This window comes from Apaloderma vittatum, unplaced genomic scaffold (genome assembly GCF_000703405.1).
Source record: "Apaloderma vittatum isolate BGI_N311 unplaced genomic scaffold, ASM70340v1 scaffold14901, whole genome shotgun sequence".
Lineage (NCBI taxonomy): Eukaryota > Metazoa > Chordata > Aves > Trogoniformes > Trogonidae > Apaloderma > Apaloderma vittatum.
Window position 1 is genome coordinate 10,859 of NW_009700899.1, and position 20,569 is coordinate 31,427.

The 20,569-nt window shown below is 38.7% G+C and overlaps 1 protein-coding gene across 1 annotated transcript; it reads right to left on the reverse strand.

Annotated features, from left to right (window-relative positions):
- Positions 1 to 672: 672 nt before the first annotated feature.
- On the reverse strand, positions 673 to 20,137 carry CASP8AP2 (caspase 8 associated protein 2). Its single transcript, XM_009878944.1, has 10 exons — positions 20,055 to 20,137; positions 18,871 to 18,951; positions 16,636 to 16,736; positions 15,408 to 15,482; positions 13,937 to 14,052; positions 11,180 to 11,877; positions 8,750 to 10,615; positions 3,361 to 6,307; positions 1,405 to 1,504; positions 673 to 729 (listed from the first exon to the last, which is right to left on the reverse strand). The coding sequence occupies exons 1-10, from the start codon at positions 20,101 to 20,103 to the stop codon at positions 673 to 675; spliced, it is 6,090 nt and encodes a 2,029-aa protein (XP_009877246.1). The 5' UTR covers positions 20,104 to 20,137.
- Positions 20,138 to 20,569: the final 432 nt, after the last annotated feature.

Genomic DNA, 20,569 nt, shown 5'->3' on the forward strand with positions numbered 1-20,569 from the left:
TGGCTTAGGTAACGTGCTTTGACGTCAAAGAAAAATCCTGCACTCCGTGCCAGGTTCTCTCCTTGAAACCCATTACAAGCAACTGAGAAAGCAGCAAGAACTGCCCTTGTCCTTACCATCAGGATCACCTTACTGGATAAACAGCTTTTGGAATCACTGCTCTCGCTGCCCTGTCTTATTTCAGAAGAAAAAGGCCTAATTTCTTTTAAAAAATTGTTTAAATGCAACCCAGACAATGTGCTTGTAGCATTCCAGGCCTACCTACCAACTGGATTCCAAAGCACTCTTCCTTTTTAAAATCACAGTTTGACACCGCCAGAGGCAGCATTTCCAACAAGTCAAGCAAGAGCCACCACTTTGGCCTGATGGCACAGCCTGCCCTTGTCAAATCAACAGGAGATGTCACCCCCTCAAAACCACGCTGCTCCGTTGAGACATGCCTGTTCTTTCCCAGTAAGCTTGTTTGTAAAGTTCCTTCCATGTTATTCAGATAAAGCACTTCAGAGGAAACACAGAGAGGGAAGTAAATAATTAGTGGTGCATCAGATTTACCCATCTCAGTATTCTGACTTGGATACCTCCCAGTGATCCCATCAGATGAATGCAGTGGTTGTAGCTCATTGTTACTGGCAATGGCTAAACCCATAACCATGAAGCAACTCAGTGGGAAGTTTACTTGCACCTGGATTTCTTGAACAGCTTCATTAACTGCTTGAATCTTTCTGAAACCTAACAGAGGACAAAAAAAAGATATTATCATTAAGGTTCCAGATTTCCAAACCTATCAAGACAGACTGATCTGACAGCATAAAGTTGTTTTTTTTAAAGGAACGCTATTTTGCTTTTTCTTTGCTTCCAGTAAATTTCAGTGGGAGAATTTTAGGAGCACCATTAACAGATTAATTGAATGTAGGAAGTCTTCCTATACCTCTGAAATCTGAAATAGTGTCCAGATTAATCACAAAGAGCTAGAGGCAACTACTGGTTTAACACAGGTTTCCTTACAAGGAGGAAAAACTGAAGGCTTCAAAGTCAACCAGACTTGAATTCTGCCAGGTATAACTCTGCGTAAGACTCAAATGTAAGGACAAAAACTTATTTTGTCCTCCACAAAAAGCACAGTATATTGGTTATCTTCTACCCTCTTGTACAACTGTTGCTTCAGGTATTTATGGCTCACCATGGAGCAACCTGCCTATGAGAGATTTTACAAAGTTGGTCTGTAGATGAGAGTCAAACATATTTTTGTTGAGCGTGGCTACGGTTTACACAGTGACCTCACTCAACTCTAAGTTAGTATTTCTAATCACTATATGCGCATTTTGCTAGAGCATGTCTGCCATCAACCAAATAGCTAACCAGGAAGAGTGGCATAAATGCACAGATACACCTGACAGCACCCACCTGATTTGGGCTTTTGTTCAGCCTAGTGGCTAAGGAAACAAAAGTTTTGCTTGACGGTCCTTTTCTCTGACATTCCAGTAAAATTTCTCGGTCGTCGTTTCTATAGCAAAAACGCATTTAAAAAAATATTAATACGTATATATATGTACATGAACACAAACAAAAAAATGCATATAAAAATTCAGAGTATTTCCAAACTACAGAACATAAGTTCAGATGGTAGCAATGAACTTACAGAGGATCCTCTCCTCTAGCAGCACAGAGTAAGACAGTAAAAACAAGCAGTAGCGGAGATTATGCTGTCCAATTAGGAAGAGCAGGATTATTACAGTAGAGTTAGCCCCAAACCAAAGTCATCGAAAACAGACATTTAAACCTGAATTGAAACTAACTAATAAATTCAATGGGGGCCAGTAGTCCTGGGGGGATTTGCCTCAGCTTGCATGGTCAGGCAGCAGCTTTTACCTAAGGCCCACTCATGTTCAAAGATTAAACAGAGGTGTCTGACTTCTCTAAGTGGCTTAATATAACACACTCCAGGCATATCTACTGTTCACACGAGAATAAAGAAGCAGAAGCCTATTCTTCAGTGTGTCACTGATGTGTTGCTGGTCTCGTAATGAATTTAGGTATATGTACAATGTACAGTCATTGCACAGTAGCTACTATGTATCTTTGGTTGAAAGCAGCCATATTCCAATAAATTATATCTCTTATTTCCTCAGTTTCAAAGAAAAATGTAACGAATATTTAATCAAACTTCCTTTTTAAGGAATAGTTCAAAGATGGACAAAGACTGTCACCCAGAAAACCTAGTCATATTCATAGGGGAAACTCTAAAAATCTCTTCCTATCTCCTTGGTTTGCACTTTAAAAATTGTATTAGCTTTCACTGTCTTTTTTCCATGAAGGAGTTTATTTTATTTTAAAATGCAGCCTAGAAACTTATTTATATCAGAGCTAGAGTTCAGAAAGGTCTGAAAATTTTAGAAGCCCCTTCATGAAGTATTGATTGTACCAAGTTGCAGCAAGAACAGCAAAGCCTGTTAACTACAGTTTCTTAAGGATAAGAACATACAACAATAACTTTGCATGTATCTTTGACACATGCAGTCACCCCATTTGTCACCCACATCCTTCAAACTGGAATACAGGGGCTGAACACTTGACTAGCACATTTCTGCAGATTAAGCAGCATAGAGTGGGAGATGTCTCTGTTCAGGGTAAAGGGGTTGGAAATCAATGATCTTTAAGGTCTCTTCCAACCCAAACCACCCCATGATTCTATGATGAACCCAAAACAGAAAACTGTTTGCTTTCATGCCTTCTCCCAGTGGGGAAAATCTTTAGGTGCCCTCCTTTACCCAGTCATTAATGCTTCCAGGCCTTGTAGGAACATCAAAGACTTCCATCCCCTACCAAGCCTGGCTGGAATTTCTGGACAGGAAACAGGCAGGGGAAACAAAAATTACAGCCCGTGGAATATAGCAGGTCTTGCTACCTCAGCCTATAAGCTTTGAAAACAAAAATCACTCACTTCGGGAAATCTGGGTAAGCAAATGGAATTAGTTATGATGTATGGGAAGCCACCTTCTTTAAGGCAAATCTGATTTAACCTACCCAAGAACGGCTAAAAAACGTTCTCTTCCAAAAGCTGCTAGCAGGCTTACATGAAATCAGTTCACCTCTTAAATTTGTTTTCTGCTGGACAACTGTTAGAGAAAAAGGATAAGATAGACTTTGGCACCTTTCACTGGTACTCTTAAGAGTAAACATCAACCTCATAAAGCCATCTTGCATAGATAGAAGGAGGCTCTCAGTCCATGACTTAAAGAAGGACGTGGAGCTACTGAATAACTTCAATCATCAGCTAAACAGACTTTGCTTCCCACTTTTCAGTATACCTCATAGCTTAAAAACACCTAAAACAATCAAACAGATCAAATCAGAAATTACCTCGTCCAGGAAACTACTACTTCTCCCTTCTTTTTAATAATGTTTTTGGCATACAGGCTAGGTGATGATGCAGATGAAGCCAAAGGCAAAGAGTCTTTGTTCTGCTGCAGCTCATTCATCTTGCTGGAACATTGTTTGGGTGTTGAATTTACCTCTTCAGACTTCACATCACTCGCTTCACTCCCTTCACCTGCTGACACAGTTTCTTCCCGTTGCTTTTTTGAGTTGCAATTCTCTCCAACAGCCTCCATTTTCCTTTTTCTGCTAGTTTTATCATCTATACTTATTTGGCATCCTGTATCAGTATTTGAAGTGGATTTTGTTTCAAGACTGCATTCACCTGCTACAGTCTCATTGGAAAGCTCTTCCGTTAAGTCTATAAACGCATCTGTGCACTCTTTCGGTTCTTCCTTTTTATCACCGATTTCCGAGTTTCCTGTAGAGGTTTCCCGAGTCTCATTACCTGCAGTGGATTCCACTCCACAACAGGGCATTTCACTCACAATATCATCTGTTAAGTCTATGTACGACTCAATACCGCATCCAATAAAAGAAGCTTGAGACCCAACACCGGTTTCATTTATGTTTTCAGAAACTTTCAATTTGTGCACCTGAGATTGCTCAGAGTCTTCATCTAGGCTTTCGTTGTCATGGCTCTCTGTGTTTGAAGATTTTCTACAGGGTCCAAGCAACCCACTAGTTTCTTCCTTCCCAATGCTACTATGAGACTCCTTCAGAGGTAAGGCAGGACTTTGTTCTTGTCCAGTGCTGACATGAGACAACTCATCAGTTTTACCCATATCTGGTTTGACAGTTTCTTGCACAGTGGCCGCTGTGGCATTATGGCTGCCCTTTCCTTTTTCCCCATTTCTCACTTCTTTTTCGATCTTGTTCGAGGATGTCCGTGCCTCCTTCGCTGAAGCCACGTGATCTGGTGCTGCCGAGGCAGACGGCACCGCACGCCTAATCTTCACAATAAAATGATCGTTGGATTTCTCCATGATTACTGCTTGCATTGGTAGGCTGGGACGACACTGAAAACCGGGAGCGACAGGACGACTTGTCCACGATGAAGAGCAACTTGATTTACTGCTTGAGTTATCAGATTCTAAAGCCAAGTGGATGTCTTGTTCAGTGGCATCCTCCTCTTCGAGAAGTGCATCTTCGCTGTAATGTGCACTGAGAACACCCTCGGGAGTTGAGCTAGAATTATTCTCAGGTTTTAGAAAGCTGAGGTGAGCATCTGATTTCAGAGGTGATGGAATAGTTAAGGAAACGGCCAAATCTTCAAGGAGGATAGAAGAAACCAACGATTTACTCTTTTGTGAACTGCACTCGTCATCTTTGCATGAAGCTGCATTTGTAGGCACCTCAAACATACAGCTTTCGTCGAGTACATCTGGATCCACAGGCATCTGAAGCCTGGAGGCTAAAGAGGGAGCTCTTACCGGTGAAACAGTGGGACAGTTTATATCCTCTACTGGTCGAGATTGCACACAAGCCTCATTCGGAGCAAGCTCTTGCACCAGCCCAGCAGCATTACCTCTGCATTTATGACTGTCTAAAACCTGTTTTTCTGGAGTCCTGAATTCCCACTCGTTTCTATCAATATTGCCACCGTTTTTTTCCAAGAGATCAGAACCTTGCAACAAGCTCTTGAAGATTTCACCCATTTGAGCATCGCTCACAAGATTAAACGTCAGACTGGACGCTTGTTGCTCTGTGAGAAGCTCGTAACTAAGATCAGACTTGTTAGCATCTCTGGACAGCTGGAATCCTTCCTTGTCATATTTTACACCTTTCAACGGTGTGAGAGTGCCTTGTGAATTACTTTCTTTAGAGAGATGCACTTTGGTTTGGGAATTCCTCGTATTATCAATGGAGTTAAGACATTTTGTAAAGGTGTTTTTTGGTGCATCTGTTTTATTTTTCTCGTGGTGACACTTATGTCGTTGATAACCCACAATCTGCCTGGAAAGGATATACTCTTCAGGCTTCTGAGATCTGGCTTTCAGGGACTTTTTTCTAGATCTTCGCACATCATTTTTATGACCTATTTTGTGTTTTGGCTTTCCTGCTCTTTCAAATTTCCCTTCCTCACTCTCATTTGCCACATTTCTCACATCACATAGTTTTATTATAGTTCTCCTTATCTTGTCGAATAAGTAATCAAGCTGTTCATCTACAAATTTCCATAACTGTTTTTTCATGTCTGATACTTGTTGTTCAAAAAGACGGTCCACTATTGCATTCTTTTTAACTTGCTTAAGTTTGGACTCTATAACATCACAGATGTTCAATTTTAATGTGTCACCTAATGTAGACATCTTGGAAAAATTCAAGTATTTTATTAATGATGTAAAATTTATGATACCAGATTCTATAATTCTGTGAAAATTCTGAACAGGGAAGTGCACCTTGAACTTCATGTAGTTTTTCCTCATCTGTTTTCGAACAGCTCTTAGCATCTGCATGACTTCCTGTACATTTGAAGGTTCAACAATAACGTGAACTATTTTTTCAAGATAAGCAATGCTCACAGTTTTATTTTTCTTCATATCCTTTGAAGATCTGAAATTCTGACTTTTATGCCTCTCTCTGTTCTTCGTACTTACTTTCACAGAAACAAATTTTCCGTTATCTTCGTTGCAATACACAGTTTTGCTCTTTTGGTTCTGTGGACTGCTGGTCAAATTTCGCGTCTCGGGCAAAGCTTTTGGTCTCGAGTTTTTTGTATTTTCAGAGTCTCTTTCTAGCTTAGATTTTTCTGCATCATCATCGCTGCTTATGATTTCTCCTTCTTCTATTTCATCTGAGGAGATGCTCAGCTGGGACTCCATCTCTAAGTGCTCATCAGACATGCTAACTGGCTTTTGATTTTCCTTGTTTACCTCCTTCGACAAATTCTTTGAGGGACAGACGACAACAGCACTTTCAGGAATTAGATCTACAAAAATAAAACAGTTTAGTGAACACCAGGAAGAATGTAATTATAAACAGACATTTTCAGAAAAACCTGGAAGAGTCTGACCGCAAACAACAACTCAGGAAGTTTAAGCTATAACAAGCTTGGGTGGTTTCCTTCAGCAGCTGCTCGTTTAATTGATTTTTCTGAGCGTCAAATGGCAAATAAGACTTCAACATTTCACCAAATGCATGTGACCTGTCTCACAAATATACCCAGTGAAACCAGAAAAAATCCAACAGTTTCCATTGGTTATGAACTTCTTTCCATTTACTCTTAACAAGTTTTCTGAACATTGCACAAGCTAAAATTTAAAATCATTATGAATTAACATTTACATACAATAACCAGCTTTGCTTTTAATGGTTTCACAACAAAAATAAGAACTAATGGCATTTAACTATCTCTTCAAGCCTTTCAATAAACTGACTTACTAAACGGAGTAGTAGACACCACACACCTGATAAAATTGCTATTTCAGTTTTTGATGCATTTAAGATGACCAGCACTGTAACTAAACACAACAGCATAAAAAAAAATATCTTAAAAATTGGAAGAAAGTCTTCAGCTCAGTTTCCTGAATGACAGGAATGTGAGACAAAAGGCTAAGTTCTGCAAAATGCAGCGTGCCTTACTTTGCCTCACAAATACGTTCATTAAATGTTTTTTTTTCATTTTTGGGGGGCTATAATTAAATATGTATTTAATTGTTATTTAAAATTAAAATCAAATGTTATATTGTTAAGAAAAATATGCAGTTATAGTTAGCTATAAAGTAGTGTGTTACAGGAGATGAAAAGGCAAGCTCATTTCCATTGTACAAAAATTCCACTGAAGTGCATATGTATCGACTAATGAGGTTTGCAGTTAATTTTAGGCTTGCTGGGCACTCTAGTTAATAAAACACTCTTATGTTCAATCACACATAGATTAGACTGCTTAATGACCTCTAACGAACATTTTAATCTCATAAAAGATCATATCTAAATTGATCTCTGTAAAAAATAAACTTAGGATGAATGCTTCAAAGTAGTATGCAAAAATATTTACATAGATTCTACAAGAGCAAAACCATATCCCATCACTGCCTCTTTCAGTTTTACAAGGATTAAGACCTTCTCAAAACTAAGCACTGCAATATTTTGACACACCAAAACAGAAAATGGAAGTGGTCAAAATAAAGAATTAGTATATACACCCCTGTCCTGCAGAACAGTAGAAAGGTGAGTGCTCCATTTCAAAGCAAAGAAAGACCTAAATCCTCCCGTCAATTTAACAGACGTAGAACATGTGGCACGCCTATCACAAGTCAGATCATAAAGACCACTCAGCATCTAACTTCAGAGCTGAAAATCACTGCTTTGGGATTCAGTAGCAAGTTCCAGACAGGATGGATTTCACTAATAAGTAACTCAGGGAAACACTACAAAATCAGAAAAATACTTTTATTTGATATTCATCTACTCTAATCCCAAAGCTGTCATATCCCTCCACTATCAATATTTCAAAGACTACAAGCTATCATAGAAATGAAATATAAACTGGTGTAGGAATTCACACTTAGGAGAGTAGTTTTCTCAAGCACAAGAGACAGAATTGCAGAGTAAACCACACTAAGATTTGCAAAAGAATATAAGGATTATGCTCTGGAACATAAGAAAAAACATTTAAATGTCACTCTATCATTCCTCTTCTAGTAGGAAATCTGAACTTTCAAGAAAACTTACTAGCTGCAGCAGAACATTGCAAGAAGAATTAAATTCACACAAGCAATATATATAAAATTTGGGTGACCTATTTTCTCTTCTTGCCAGGGAGATAGAACACACTGACAGCCCTCATATTTTATTTAAGAGTTAGCTCTTACTTCATTAATGATAAAACCCAACATTCTATTTGTTCTACTTCTTTCCTCACTGACTGACTCACAATTATAAAATATATATATGAAAATTCACACTGACATCAATTCAGATGAAGAGCACACCCTTCTCTTAACTGGCATTCCTAGAAATTAAGTCTCAGGTACTCTCTCTAGCTTTCTTACAAATAAATACTTCCAAGACTATGATCCTGAGTAACTTTTGTCTCTACAATTCCAGAAATACCTAATGAGTTCTACTCAGAACTAACCATAACTAAGAAACCTCTATGTATTTTTTTTAGAAGTCAGAGCACAACTCTTGTTTCCACCACTCATCTGTCAGTAGTGACAAATTCCAAATTTTATAGCATTGATGTTTAACCGGCTACAATCTTTGCTGCACTGTTAAATGCTTCTGCTACAAACAAGTAGGGACTTTGACAGCTAAGAAGAAACAGTTCATATTTTTGAGAAAGCAGTTGAAGTCATTTCTGCTTTCCATGACTGGATCTTCTACACCTTTATGCAAAAAAGAAATTAGAACACACATACAGAAATACCTTTGTTATAACTCTTCACGAGGCCTTTGCAGGGACTTTCCATCTTAAGTGCTTTAGCCAAGGGGCGCATCGGGCTGTTCAGAGGGCTGATCGCCTTCGGAATATACCTCAAGTGATTGAGGTCAATGCTCAGTATTGAGCTGTCATCATCAACGGGAACTGGATTACTTTCTCTGTCTTTAGTTGGGGGATACATCTCACCACTAAGAGAAGACGCTGCAGTACCGATTTCAGTTAGGTCTGGCTCCAGGTCACAAGCATTTTGGTCAACTAGTGGTTCATCCTTATCAGTTAACACAGCTCTGTCAAGTTGAGACGTACTTGTATTAATATCACAGACATCCTTTTCCTCAATGGGACATTCAACATTTTCTGCAGCCAAGTGATCACTGTCCTTTAATATTTCCATCAGAGAGTCTGGTTTTGTTTCGCTAGCACCACATGTGACATCACATGACTCCAAGTCACCAGAGCTTTTGGCTTCTAAATCATGTAACACAAGGTTTTGAGAGCCACGTTGGTCTGCAGAGCCTTCTACGTCAGCAGCCAGACATATTTTATCTTCCTCTTTCTTATCTGCTGCTGACTCTGGAAGGGCTCCTGTACTTTCACTGGCAGGTTCAGCCTGTGCCACTGCTGCTGCCGCCGGTACATTGTCATCCTGCATCACACCCACAGTCACAGGCAAGTTTTCACACTCTGCCATGCTCCCTGTCACCTCCTGGGGCAAAGATTCAGGGTTATTCAGATCTGCCACTGTTGCTGCTGCTGAGGCTTCTGGCTGCACCAGATCACAAGACTCTGCTGCTTCGGAGGCTTCTGACTGAAACAGATCACAAACCTCTGCTGCTTCTGATGACACTTCTGGCTCCATCTCCTGAGGACCCAGCATCTCTGCTGCCCCTGGCAAGGCTTGGGGCTGTACTTGACCCTCTTCTGCTTCTGGTAAGGTCTCTGAGCTCAGTTCTTCAGTTGCCACTGCTGGCAATCCTTCAGACCCAGACCGGGCTGGATCTGCTGCTGCTGCTGCTTCCAAGGTTTCGTTTTCAGAGTGGACAGCGAGGGGCAGCAGTGCTGGTTGCACGTCGCTTTTTGCTATGCTGTCCAGAACCCGTAATGCTGGGTTCATTTGCTCTGTGGGACCACAGTTAAGTGGGTGGGCAGAACCCAATAGCTCTGCCTGCAGCGTGAACTCTGGGCTTTCCTCCTCAGCAGCTCTTTGGGAAGGTGTCTGAAGTCCATCCGTTGGAGAGAGACACTGCTTCTTAGCAGGAGAAAGAGTTAGATTCAGCTTTTCCATAAAGCTAAGTTTCAAGTCTTTGCTTGTTGTCCCAGTGTGATCACCTTTAGTTTTGGGAACTTTATGGTCTTTTACGTTATCTGCTACTCTGGGTGTTTCTTCTAGCTTACAGGACTTGTTTCTCTCACTTTTTGTAATATCTGTGTCTTTCTTGGATTCTTTTGCAGATCGGTGAGAAATCTCTTTTGCAACCTTTTTTACATTTCTAAAGTGTCTATTTTCATCCTGATTATCTCTTTCTCTTTTCCTTTTTTCTTCAGTTCTGTGTCTTTCTGATTTGGAATGTGCTGTTTCCCATTCGTATCTACTACTATTTTCCTTTAAGCGTGCGTATTTATGCTCTCTGCTGTTGGAATTAGAAGGTGAAGCATGATCGTTTGTTCCCCTGTCCCTCTTGCAGTCAATGTCTTTTGCTTTTCTAGACTCTTCCACCCGACATCTATGTGATTCATGAAGACTCCTTGAATGTTCATTCTTTGAGTGTGGACTACTCCCCCTACCAGACCTCCTTGATTGCTCTTGTAGCTTTTCATTTGGTTTAGCTTTTTGGCCAGCGCTTTTATCCTCTTTATCATGCGTTTTAAGATCTTTTTTTAACGCATTTTGTAATCGTTCCTCAGCGTAGAGCTCAGCTCTAGTTCTCTGGCCAGCGTTTTTATCCTCTTTATCATGTGTTTTAAGGTCTTTTTTTAACGCATTTTGCGATCTCTTGTCAGCATAGAGTTCACCTCTAGTCTTCTGGCCATCGTTTTTATCTTCTTTATCATATGTTTTAAGATCTTTTTTTAACACATTTTGTAATCTCTCATTAGCATAGAGCTCACCTCTAGCTCTCTGCCCAGTATTTTTATCCTCTTTATCATGTGTTTTAAGGTCTTTTATTAATGCATTTTGCGATCTTTCATCAGCATAGAGTTCAGCTCTAGTCTTCTGGCCGGTGCTTTTATCTTCTTTATCATGTGCTTTAAGGTCTTTTTTAAATGCATTTTGCGATCTTTCATCAGCATAGAGTTCAGCTCTATTTTTCTGGCCAGTGTTTTTATCTTCATCATGTGTTTTAACGTCATTTTTTAACGCATTTTGTGATCTCTCATCAGTATAGAGTTCAGCTCGAGTTTTCTGGACAGCACTTTTTTCTTCTTTATCATGTGTTTTAACATCTTTTTTTAATGCATTTTGCGATCTTTCATCAGCATAGAGTTCAGCTCTTGTTTGTAATCTGTCTTTACTGGTAGTTTGTTTCTCCCAGGAAGTAAGGCCCCTTTCTACTCTTCTTTCTACATTTGGACTGCATTTGAGTTTTACACTCTGACTTTTTTGCTGCAACTCACTTTTATCAGCCTTCTCTGACAGGGTTTTCAGCTTTTGCTGAGGATCTGAATTCCCCTCTTCACTGTCACCACTGTTTCCAGTGCTCTGATGCACTTCTCTTTTGTATTTGTTGACACTTCCTCCACTGTACTGTTCATTATTTCTAATTTCTTTTCGTTCCCTCCTGCTATCCTTGCTGGAACCATGGTCATAGTTCGGTAGACACGTGGGAGTGCCATCATTGCAGAGCATTTCGGGAGGGTATTTCAGTAAATATGGAGTGCTTCTTTTTTCAGAGCCAGACTTCCCATTGTCTGTATTACGAGATGAGTAACTGTGGTATGGATCTTTCGAACAGTCATTTTTCATTTTATGCTCCATCTTTATACTGTCAACTGAATTGGAAGATCTGAATTTGGAATCTTTCGTTTTACACATCTCGGAGCACCTGCCATTAGTTGATCCTGGAAGGTACGTCCTGTTGAAACTACTTCGATGACTGGGAAATTCTGAGAGCCTGTTCCAAAAAAAAAAAAAAAGTTATGTTATTTTAAAATTTATTTAAACAAAACAAAAGTCAAATCGCAACGAATCCGCACGTCTCTAAAATTTTTCATGCTTTCTTTCAGCTTCAAGTTGAAAAAAATGTGGGATAAACCCCAGAATATTTAATAATTTCCACTAGCACAAAGCTAAGGAGTAAGATGCATACATATTTTCCAAATTCAACTACACAAAAAGCAAGATCTATGGAAAAATACTGTATTTGGTCTAATTAACAATTTCAGTAATACAAATTAGTATTTTATTACCCAGCAATAAGGAGCCTTCCCCCAGGAAAAAAAAGAAGTTGTTCTTTACAGCATCAGTGATTAAAAAAAATGAAAATAAAAAGATTAATTTAGTAGTTTACTATTTGGTAAACTGACAACCAAAGTAATAGGTATAATGTGACTGTGCTTACTCTACCCATTAAGTAAATAAACTACCATTTTTGGAAACTTGCTGCAAGCTACAGAAAACAAGTACAAAATTACAATAATCAAGCCTCATCAAGATAAATGCTAATAATAATCATAATTAAAAAAATAAATTAAAAAGGGCACACATGGTCTGTATGGCTTGAACTCTTATTCACTGCTAACAGAATTAAAAAAAAAAATCACAAACAAACAGAAGAAACACACTTTTCTGCCTTATTCAACAAAATATTTCATTAAAATGACATGACTGAAGACAACGGCAACCCTCTCCACCATCTAAAAAGAATGATTGTGTCTAATCCGCACAGACAGTAACAGAACTAAAGGTCACAGCAACAAATGATGGCAGCAAATGACCAAATGTATGGCTCCTTCTTGGGAGTCAAGGATGAGGTGGCTGCTACACAGACACTTGATTTTGGCCCAAAATTCTATGCTGATTCAGTGTTCAGTTGTAAGGAAATCAGATCAAGTGTGGAATAATCCTTTCCTTATCTCCAGTGCAATATGGAGTTGGCTTTGTTTTACATAACTGAACACTGCCTATGGGTCAATACAGTAAATTTAAATACGTAATGATCAGGTTATACAACTGGCTCTACTCCAAAAATGTGACACTGTGATGTGAACTCTGAACTAAAACAAAGCTGCAGCTGTTTTAATCCAAAACCCTCTCCTATATTCCTGTTTAATTTTGAACTGTACTGACAAGTTTTTGCCATGCTTTAGGCTGGCTATTAAATCCACATACATGTGTGATGAGTGCAACTGTATCCAAGCCAGGGTTTGAGGTTTTTTCATTTTGTTTTGACAAAGTGTGCTTCTAAGACCTCAAAGTGCCACATTCCCTACAATTTTCCATGGATGGGTCCAAAATACCTAGATCAAGTACCCTGTACATGACTTATCATCACTATCAGAAGGTATGGCAACAGACTTTGTAAACTCTTTAATGAAGCTGAGTATCCAAACCAAGAAAATATTTTTCAAATAATTTAATTTAAACCCCAGAATACTACACTCAAAGGTGTGAAAATGACAGCTCTTGTGTCAAAGCTGATCAAATGAAAGAATTACACATGGTAAAACTTCTTGACTTCTGTCAGATCATGTCTGCTATTTTTCTATATTTAGAAAAAAAAACCAACCCAACCTGCATAGTAAATATGCATTTAGCCTCTAGCACAGTAATGTCAGATGAACCTTCTTTATGACACCTTTCGGTACAGGAAAATATCAAATGGTCAAACTGAAACACAAAAAAACCCGATGATATGGCTGATGTCATGCAAGTGACAAGCAGGTGATCGTGTCATAAGGTCCTGAATGATGGACCCCTGCTCTGGTTTCAAGTGGTTCAAAAACCTCACACTCAGCTGCTCTCCCATTGTACCTGAAAATTTTCAACTCCTTGCAATACGATTAGTAGTACGCAGAAATTATGAAGAATTCCCTAGCTGCTCTTCCCCACCGTTGGAGACAGGGCTTTCATTTTTTCTTAACTAGTTTTACTTAAAATACACACAAAATTTTTCAAGTATATAAACATGATCAGACAACAAGTATGCCTTCAGTTCTACTGTCTAGCGGTACCTTTGATGGAGATTACTGATTTCTTCATCCTTACGGTTTATTTCCACTCTTGCTGTTTTGATAAGTGCTGAAATATTCTTTTTGAGAGCCTGGTTTTCATTCTGTAGAATGACATTCTATTTTAAATGTATATAAAAAAGAGAGCAAGAGAAAGGAAAAATGAAAGTTAGCTTGAGTATCCAAACATGTAATGAAAAACAGTGCAAGACAATCATTAGAAAAAGTCCCATCACGTGCAAACTGACAGTACAACACACAGGAACTGTTTTGGAGAAGCCATAGAATGCGTTGGGTTGGAAGGGACCTTTAAAGGTCATCTAGTCCAAACCCTCTGCACTGAGCAGGGACATCGTTAACTACATCAGGTTGCTCAGAGCCCCATCAAGCCTGACCCTGAATGTCTCCAGGGATGGAGCCACCACCACCTCTCCAGGCAACTTGTTCCAGTGTTCCACCACCCTCACTGTACAGAATGTTTTCCTAACATCTAATCTAAATCTACCCTACTCCATTAAGCCAGAATAATTGAGATCAAAAGGAGCAGAGCAGATGTTCTTTTTAAAACATCAATCACATTTTGGCTCCTGTTTGCATTCCTAGTAATTAAGATGTTTTAAGCATACAGTATATTAAAACTGAAATACACAACAAGCGAAGTAATCATAGAGCTAAAAAACAATAATCCACCCCTTTGCTTCATTCTTTTACACAATTTCTTGCTTTCTTGGTAACTGTGTCAAATAAGAGACGTAGCTTTTAAGCACTTTAAGAAAAAGAAGGTAATTCTATTTCTGTCAGGGTATCAAAGTCAATTTTGGGTGCTCTGTAGTTCTAACACTTTTAGATCTAATGTTCTGGAATCCTATCTGTCAATCCTAGGGAGAGCCCTTTCTCTTCATAACTGTTGCCAGCAAAGCCTGCTCAGAAAGGCAGACAAGTTTCGCAGAAAACAATGCAGAAGTGTCACAGGACAGCAGCTGCTTCCCATGGCAAAGCACAGAACCTTTGGGAGTTAACTGAAATAAACAGCAGAGTACGTTGCAGAATTGCCCGGGACAATCAAACTATACAGGGCTCAAAGCAACGCAGGCAACCTCTTCCAGTTCTAATGACAGCTCAAATGCAACCTCTCCCTCATGCATTAAAGACTCATTTTTTCAAAAAACCCTAACAGAACTGGATACCTTTCTGATAACTATTCATATGACATGCTTATTTTCTAATGACGATGACAGCTTTGAAGCACCTAAACTCTTACCGCACACAACGTCATGAAACGAGTGAATTTTGTCAGCTACTGATTTTGTCAGCAGGCTACCCTGCCAACTAACCCAGGCACAACAAGCTCCTGGCTCCTACAGACGTGCTTTACAAAACATCCATGCGATGGATCCCTTCTGGAAAACGTATGAAATTAACTCTCAGTCTGCTTTATGTAAGTTTTCACAATGTTGCTTTTGAGCTACAGTACCTGTGCCTGTATTTCCTTAAATTTCTTCATCAATTCTTTAATTTGCTGTTGACATTTTCTGTATTCTGCCTGCAACTGTTAAAGAGAGAAGAATTCATGGCACAGAAGTGGACTGAATTGCACAGAAAAGTTACTCCTCTAGATTTATAGTTAGTTGACATGGTGATGTTTATTGCAAAGTTGTGTTTTTTCCCCAAAAGTAAAATATAAAGCCACATTAAAACAAAAAGCTTCAATACACTCCAACAGGTATACAAGTCTCTAAAACATCACAGACACTCACATAAGAGTAAATCTATTCATACTTGCCCAACAGTAATACACTAGAGAGTAACATGGAGTCATATTATTGTGAAATTAAAGACACTATTACCGAGGAGCAGGAGTTCTCAGAGCTTTACAGATGGGGATTTGTTTGTCAGATTTTATATAATACAAAACAGACAAGGAAAAACACAACAAAAAGTTACTACAAACAAACCTGGACTGCAAAGGACATGCTCCTGTCGCGATCGCAAAATAAAATACATTTGTCATGAGGCCTTACTTGAAAGTAAATGGTGAAAAAACTTTCACAGAAGAACAGACAACTCTCGTGCTGTCATATGTAAGAGTCAACTGCTTTCAAAGTGACATTTTCATCACTAAGTAGAATCATGGAGGTTTTGCTCCTGCTTCTTTTATAGTGCATTATAGCTCTAGATGTCTGTCCCTTTTACTCCAAAGCTCAAGTTAAAGTTAAGATGCATCTTATGGACCAGGATAGGTGATGCTAAATGAATAATCATTCTGCTGACTTGCTAGAGGCAGTTATCTACTGCACGGTTGTCTCAAGGACAAAATTTAATGATATGCAAGATTAATTCATGATCTACCTGCTTTAGTCTGTCAAAATTTGTTGGGAGAAATGATAAGACTAGCTTCACATCAGATGTCTGAACAGATATTTAACTAGAAGGAAATTATGGCACATTTTCCCGTAATGGAGCTGATATACAAACTGCATGCAAGGGATGTTAAATGAGAATAGGCCATGTCACAGAGTGAGAGATTCACTTATTCTGATAAACTTGTTGACATAACAATTTATTAGCATGCTCTTGGTTTTACTTATTTAAAACATTTCCCTATTTTTCAGATGACGTGACTATACTGACACTTCACACAAAAAAATTTGGAACAAAACCCCTTCAAAACACCAGGATTATTTCTGTCACTCAATACAAACCTCATTGTAGGATGCTTCCTTTGCAGTCCCTTCTTCAATCAAAATCTCATCAAATAAATTTAAGCTGTTTCCAGACGGTGTAGAATTCGGAGCAGAATTGTCTGTATAAAGAAAAATAAATTACATAAAGAATAAAGGTATTTTTCTAGGCAGGCTACATTGTGGTACTGAGGAAAACACAGGACCTCATCTGGAGAAATCCTTATCCTAATTTTCCACATTTACCTTAGTTTTACTGGAAAAACTTGGTCCAATTTACATGTAAATAAAAGGTAACAACGAAAATTAAAGTTCAACTGAAAACAATGTGTTTGAAGAAATGAGATATACAGGATACCCAGCAACAAAGATGAGTGCATTTTATGACTGTCTCATAAGTTGTTTTAAGTCAAGGAGAACTAACTCACAGTAGCAAGAATGGCTACACCTTAGCACCGATCTGAGGTTCTGCAATTCCACAGCCAATATATAGCAAAAAGCTAAAAGAAATATGTGCATCCTACAACTCACTCAGCTTCTGGCCAGACTTCACCTTTGAAACATTAGCAGTTGAAAAAAATACACGAGAAAAAGAATACTTGGATGTTAGTGACCTACACAAACATGGATCAGCTGATCAGAATCAAATACAGTTTCTGCAGAGTTGGGACAGAGCTGAAAACCCTGCTGCTTGTGTTGAATAAATGCTCGTTGCTCTTCTTTGGACAACACCATAATGCAAAGAGTATTACTAACACAATGCAAGATGTCATACAAATAACATCTTACCTTATATAGAGCAAAACTCTCACCAGTCCTCTTCGCAAATTAAAAAAAAATCCCTTAGAACTAGACTGTAAAATATTTGTCTTGCATTAAGCTATTCCTCCTTACATATTTAATGTTTACTAAACAATGCATCTCAGTATGTGAAATAAAGACTTAGAGAATACTTGTATATGCTGTAACAAATACAAAATGGAAAAAAAAAAAAAGATGTATAGATGTTTTATGTTGGTAGGATATAGTATAATCCTTCCATAAAAATTCAATGGCCTTACAGTAGTAACGTCACTAGTGAAACACTTGTTTAAATACTAGAAACAGCATTTAATTAAACAGCACACTAGAACTCCTAGAAAATAATATGTGCTGGGTCTATTTCTTTCTTACTTTCAAGGAAGTGAAAAGAGGAAATTAATTTGTAAAATTGTTGAGAAGGTAACAAAATGTTAAAAGGATCTACTGAATGCACTGTATCATACAGGAAGTATGTTTTGGATCTCTTACTTGGGATTTAGTGATCAGTGACTGTTGGTTCTGGTCCTGAAGCTATTTAAAAAACACAAAATAAGAGTGTTTTTTCCAAGGTAAAAATCACAGAATTGCCTAGATTGGAAAAGACCTTTAAGATCATTGAGTCCAACCAGTAACCTAACACTGACAAGTCCTCGACTAAACCATGTCCCTAAGCACTATGACACCCGACTCTTAAACACCTCCAGGGATGGGGACTCCACCAGTGCCTTGGGCAACCCATTCCAACGCTTAACAACCCTTTCAGTGAAGAAAATCTTCCTAATATCCAACCTAAACCTCCCTTGATGCAACCTGAGGCCATTTCCTCTTGTCCTATCCCTTGCTACTCGGCTGAACAGGGTTGAACCTGGTTGAATAACCCCAGTTCCTTCAGTCGCTCCTCATACGACTTGTTCTCCAGACCCTTCACCAGCTTCGTTGCCCTTCTTTGGACAGGCTTCAGCACCTCAGTGTCCTTCTTGTAGTGAGGGGCCCAAAACTGGACACAGTACTCGTGATGTCGCCTCACCAGTGTCGAGTTCAGGGGGCCAATCACCTCCCTACTCCTGCTGGCCACACTATTCCTGATACAGGCCAGGATGCTGTTGGCCTTCTTGGCCACTGAGGCACACTGCTAAATGTCCTATGTCAAGGCACAGATAGAATAGTCAAGGTTTCTCTGCAACCCTTTACATGCAAAGTCTCTTAAAAAGAGCAGTGAAAACTACTACATGAAAACTATTTTATAATCATTCACCTAATAGATCTAAGAATTCTCTGCTGTATTTATAGAGTGTAACATATACAACCTGAATTTAAACAAGTAGCTCACTGAAGCATATGTTACACCAGCTAAATTTAAACTTCAAGCTAACTGTTGTGTTACTTGAAAACAGCCTAAAAAACACAGAGACTTTATGATGCTCCAAGCTAAGCAATAAGATAAAATCAACCTACCAGAAACTGGCAAACTGTTGTCCAAGTCATCATAAATATCCACTGAGCTCTCATCACCTTCCTTGAAGGAGGATGCTTCAGCTAAAGAAAAGAAAAATGCCAAAGTAAACATTTTGTATCCTCCACCCTCTAACTTTCCCATAGAGTAAGTGTAGCTGTAATTTTAGACCAGTAGAGAGTAGTAAAAGTAGTAACATCAACTAGTAAAAGACAGGTTTTTCCCAGCAAGCTCCTACTATGAAGAAAAGATCTTTAGTCACGAAGGAGCAAAGACAACCTTGAAAGATCAATTCCTAAATACCACAAGAACTGTGCATGAAGCAAATTATATACTTTATATTTTTAAAAATGTATTTATACTTCAACTAAGCAAATTTGATCTGAATTTGAAATTGTTTTCTAGATACACTGAATACAAAAGTTAAAACCCAGAAGCTCTAAAGAATTAGTATGACAAACGCACTATTTTCAAAAGAAACACTTACTGCTAAACAGAAAGTATTGTAATAGTCTACATCACAATTCAAAGAAATTGCTTTAGTATTGCCATCTATTCACACAATAATTGGTTCTGTGTATTTTTATCTAAATCTCAGTCTTTCTTCATGTCTTTTTCAAATGCCCCTTATCACTCTCATCTCTACATGAATCTCTCTAGTTCTGCAACAAATATTATTACTGTAAAGAAAAGCATCAATATCCACATTCCTTCTGAAGCTGGGAATCTCACAAATATATGTCAGATCAACAAACTGCAGAGCTGAAAATAATGTCAGAGTACCTTGATTGCTGCTACCATACCAGATGACAGCATATTTGCTCTTACAAATAGCAACCAAAGGAGCAATCCTCCTAACCATCCACACACAAGCTTCATTAGGATATACTGAAGGTTAAATTATACACCATTAAACTTGGGGAAGAGACCAGTTCCAAGCATCCCCTCAAAACATACTAGAAAACCAAAGTACACAGTTATGGTTTAAAATCCAAACTTACTAATGCGATATGGCCTACAGTGATACTGTGCTACAGCCATTTAATTATAGGCGAAGCTCATCAGTATTTGTCCAATTTAAATTGTTTCCATTTCGGTTTAGAAGTTATTTTTTGACCTATTTATTTCCATAAGACTGCTTGTGTTATTTCACCCCCAAAACAGAAAGCGATCTAACACATCTTACCACTGTAGCGGGTATCAAACAGTCCCAGTCCATCCTCGTCTGCTGCCATGATACAAACTCCCTATGGCTTCCCCATCTGTAAGTATAACGTCAGAAGAACAACAACAGATTAAATGACAATTTTGGGACAGTGTGGTAAAACAGAGGAATCTTGAAAAACGTCAGTTAAACCTGAGCTACTCGTGGCCCCTACTCTTCAACAAAATCCAACACTAGAATGAGGATAACTCTTGTATCGACATAACAGATGTAGGGATCTGTACAGATGAGTAGGAAAACGTTTGTCCTGTAAACAAGCGTTCCGAAGCTCTTCAGCTGTACCTTTTATTCACATACAGTAAATGAATACCAGATAACGAAATTACGGGATGAAAACAAGTATTCTATTAACAGCTTCTCAGTGTGTGTATCTTAAGCAGAGAAAACGCTCCCACTCGGTAACTCCGGCTCCTTCTCCACTGACCATGCAGGAGGAGGTTTTCGCCGGCTGACAACACCGGACAAACCAATAACGA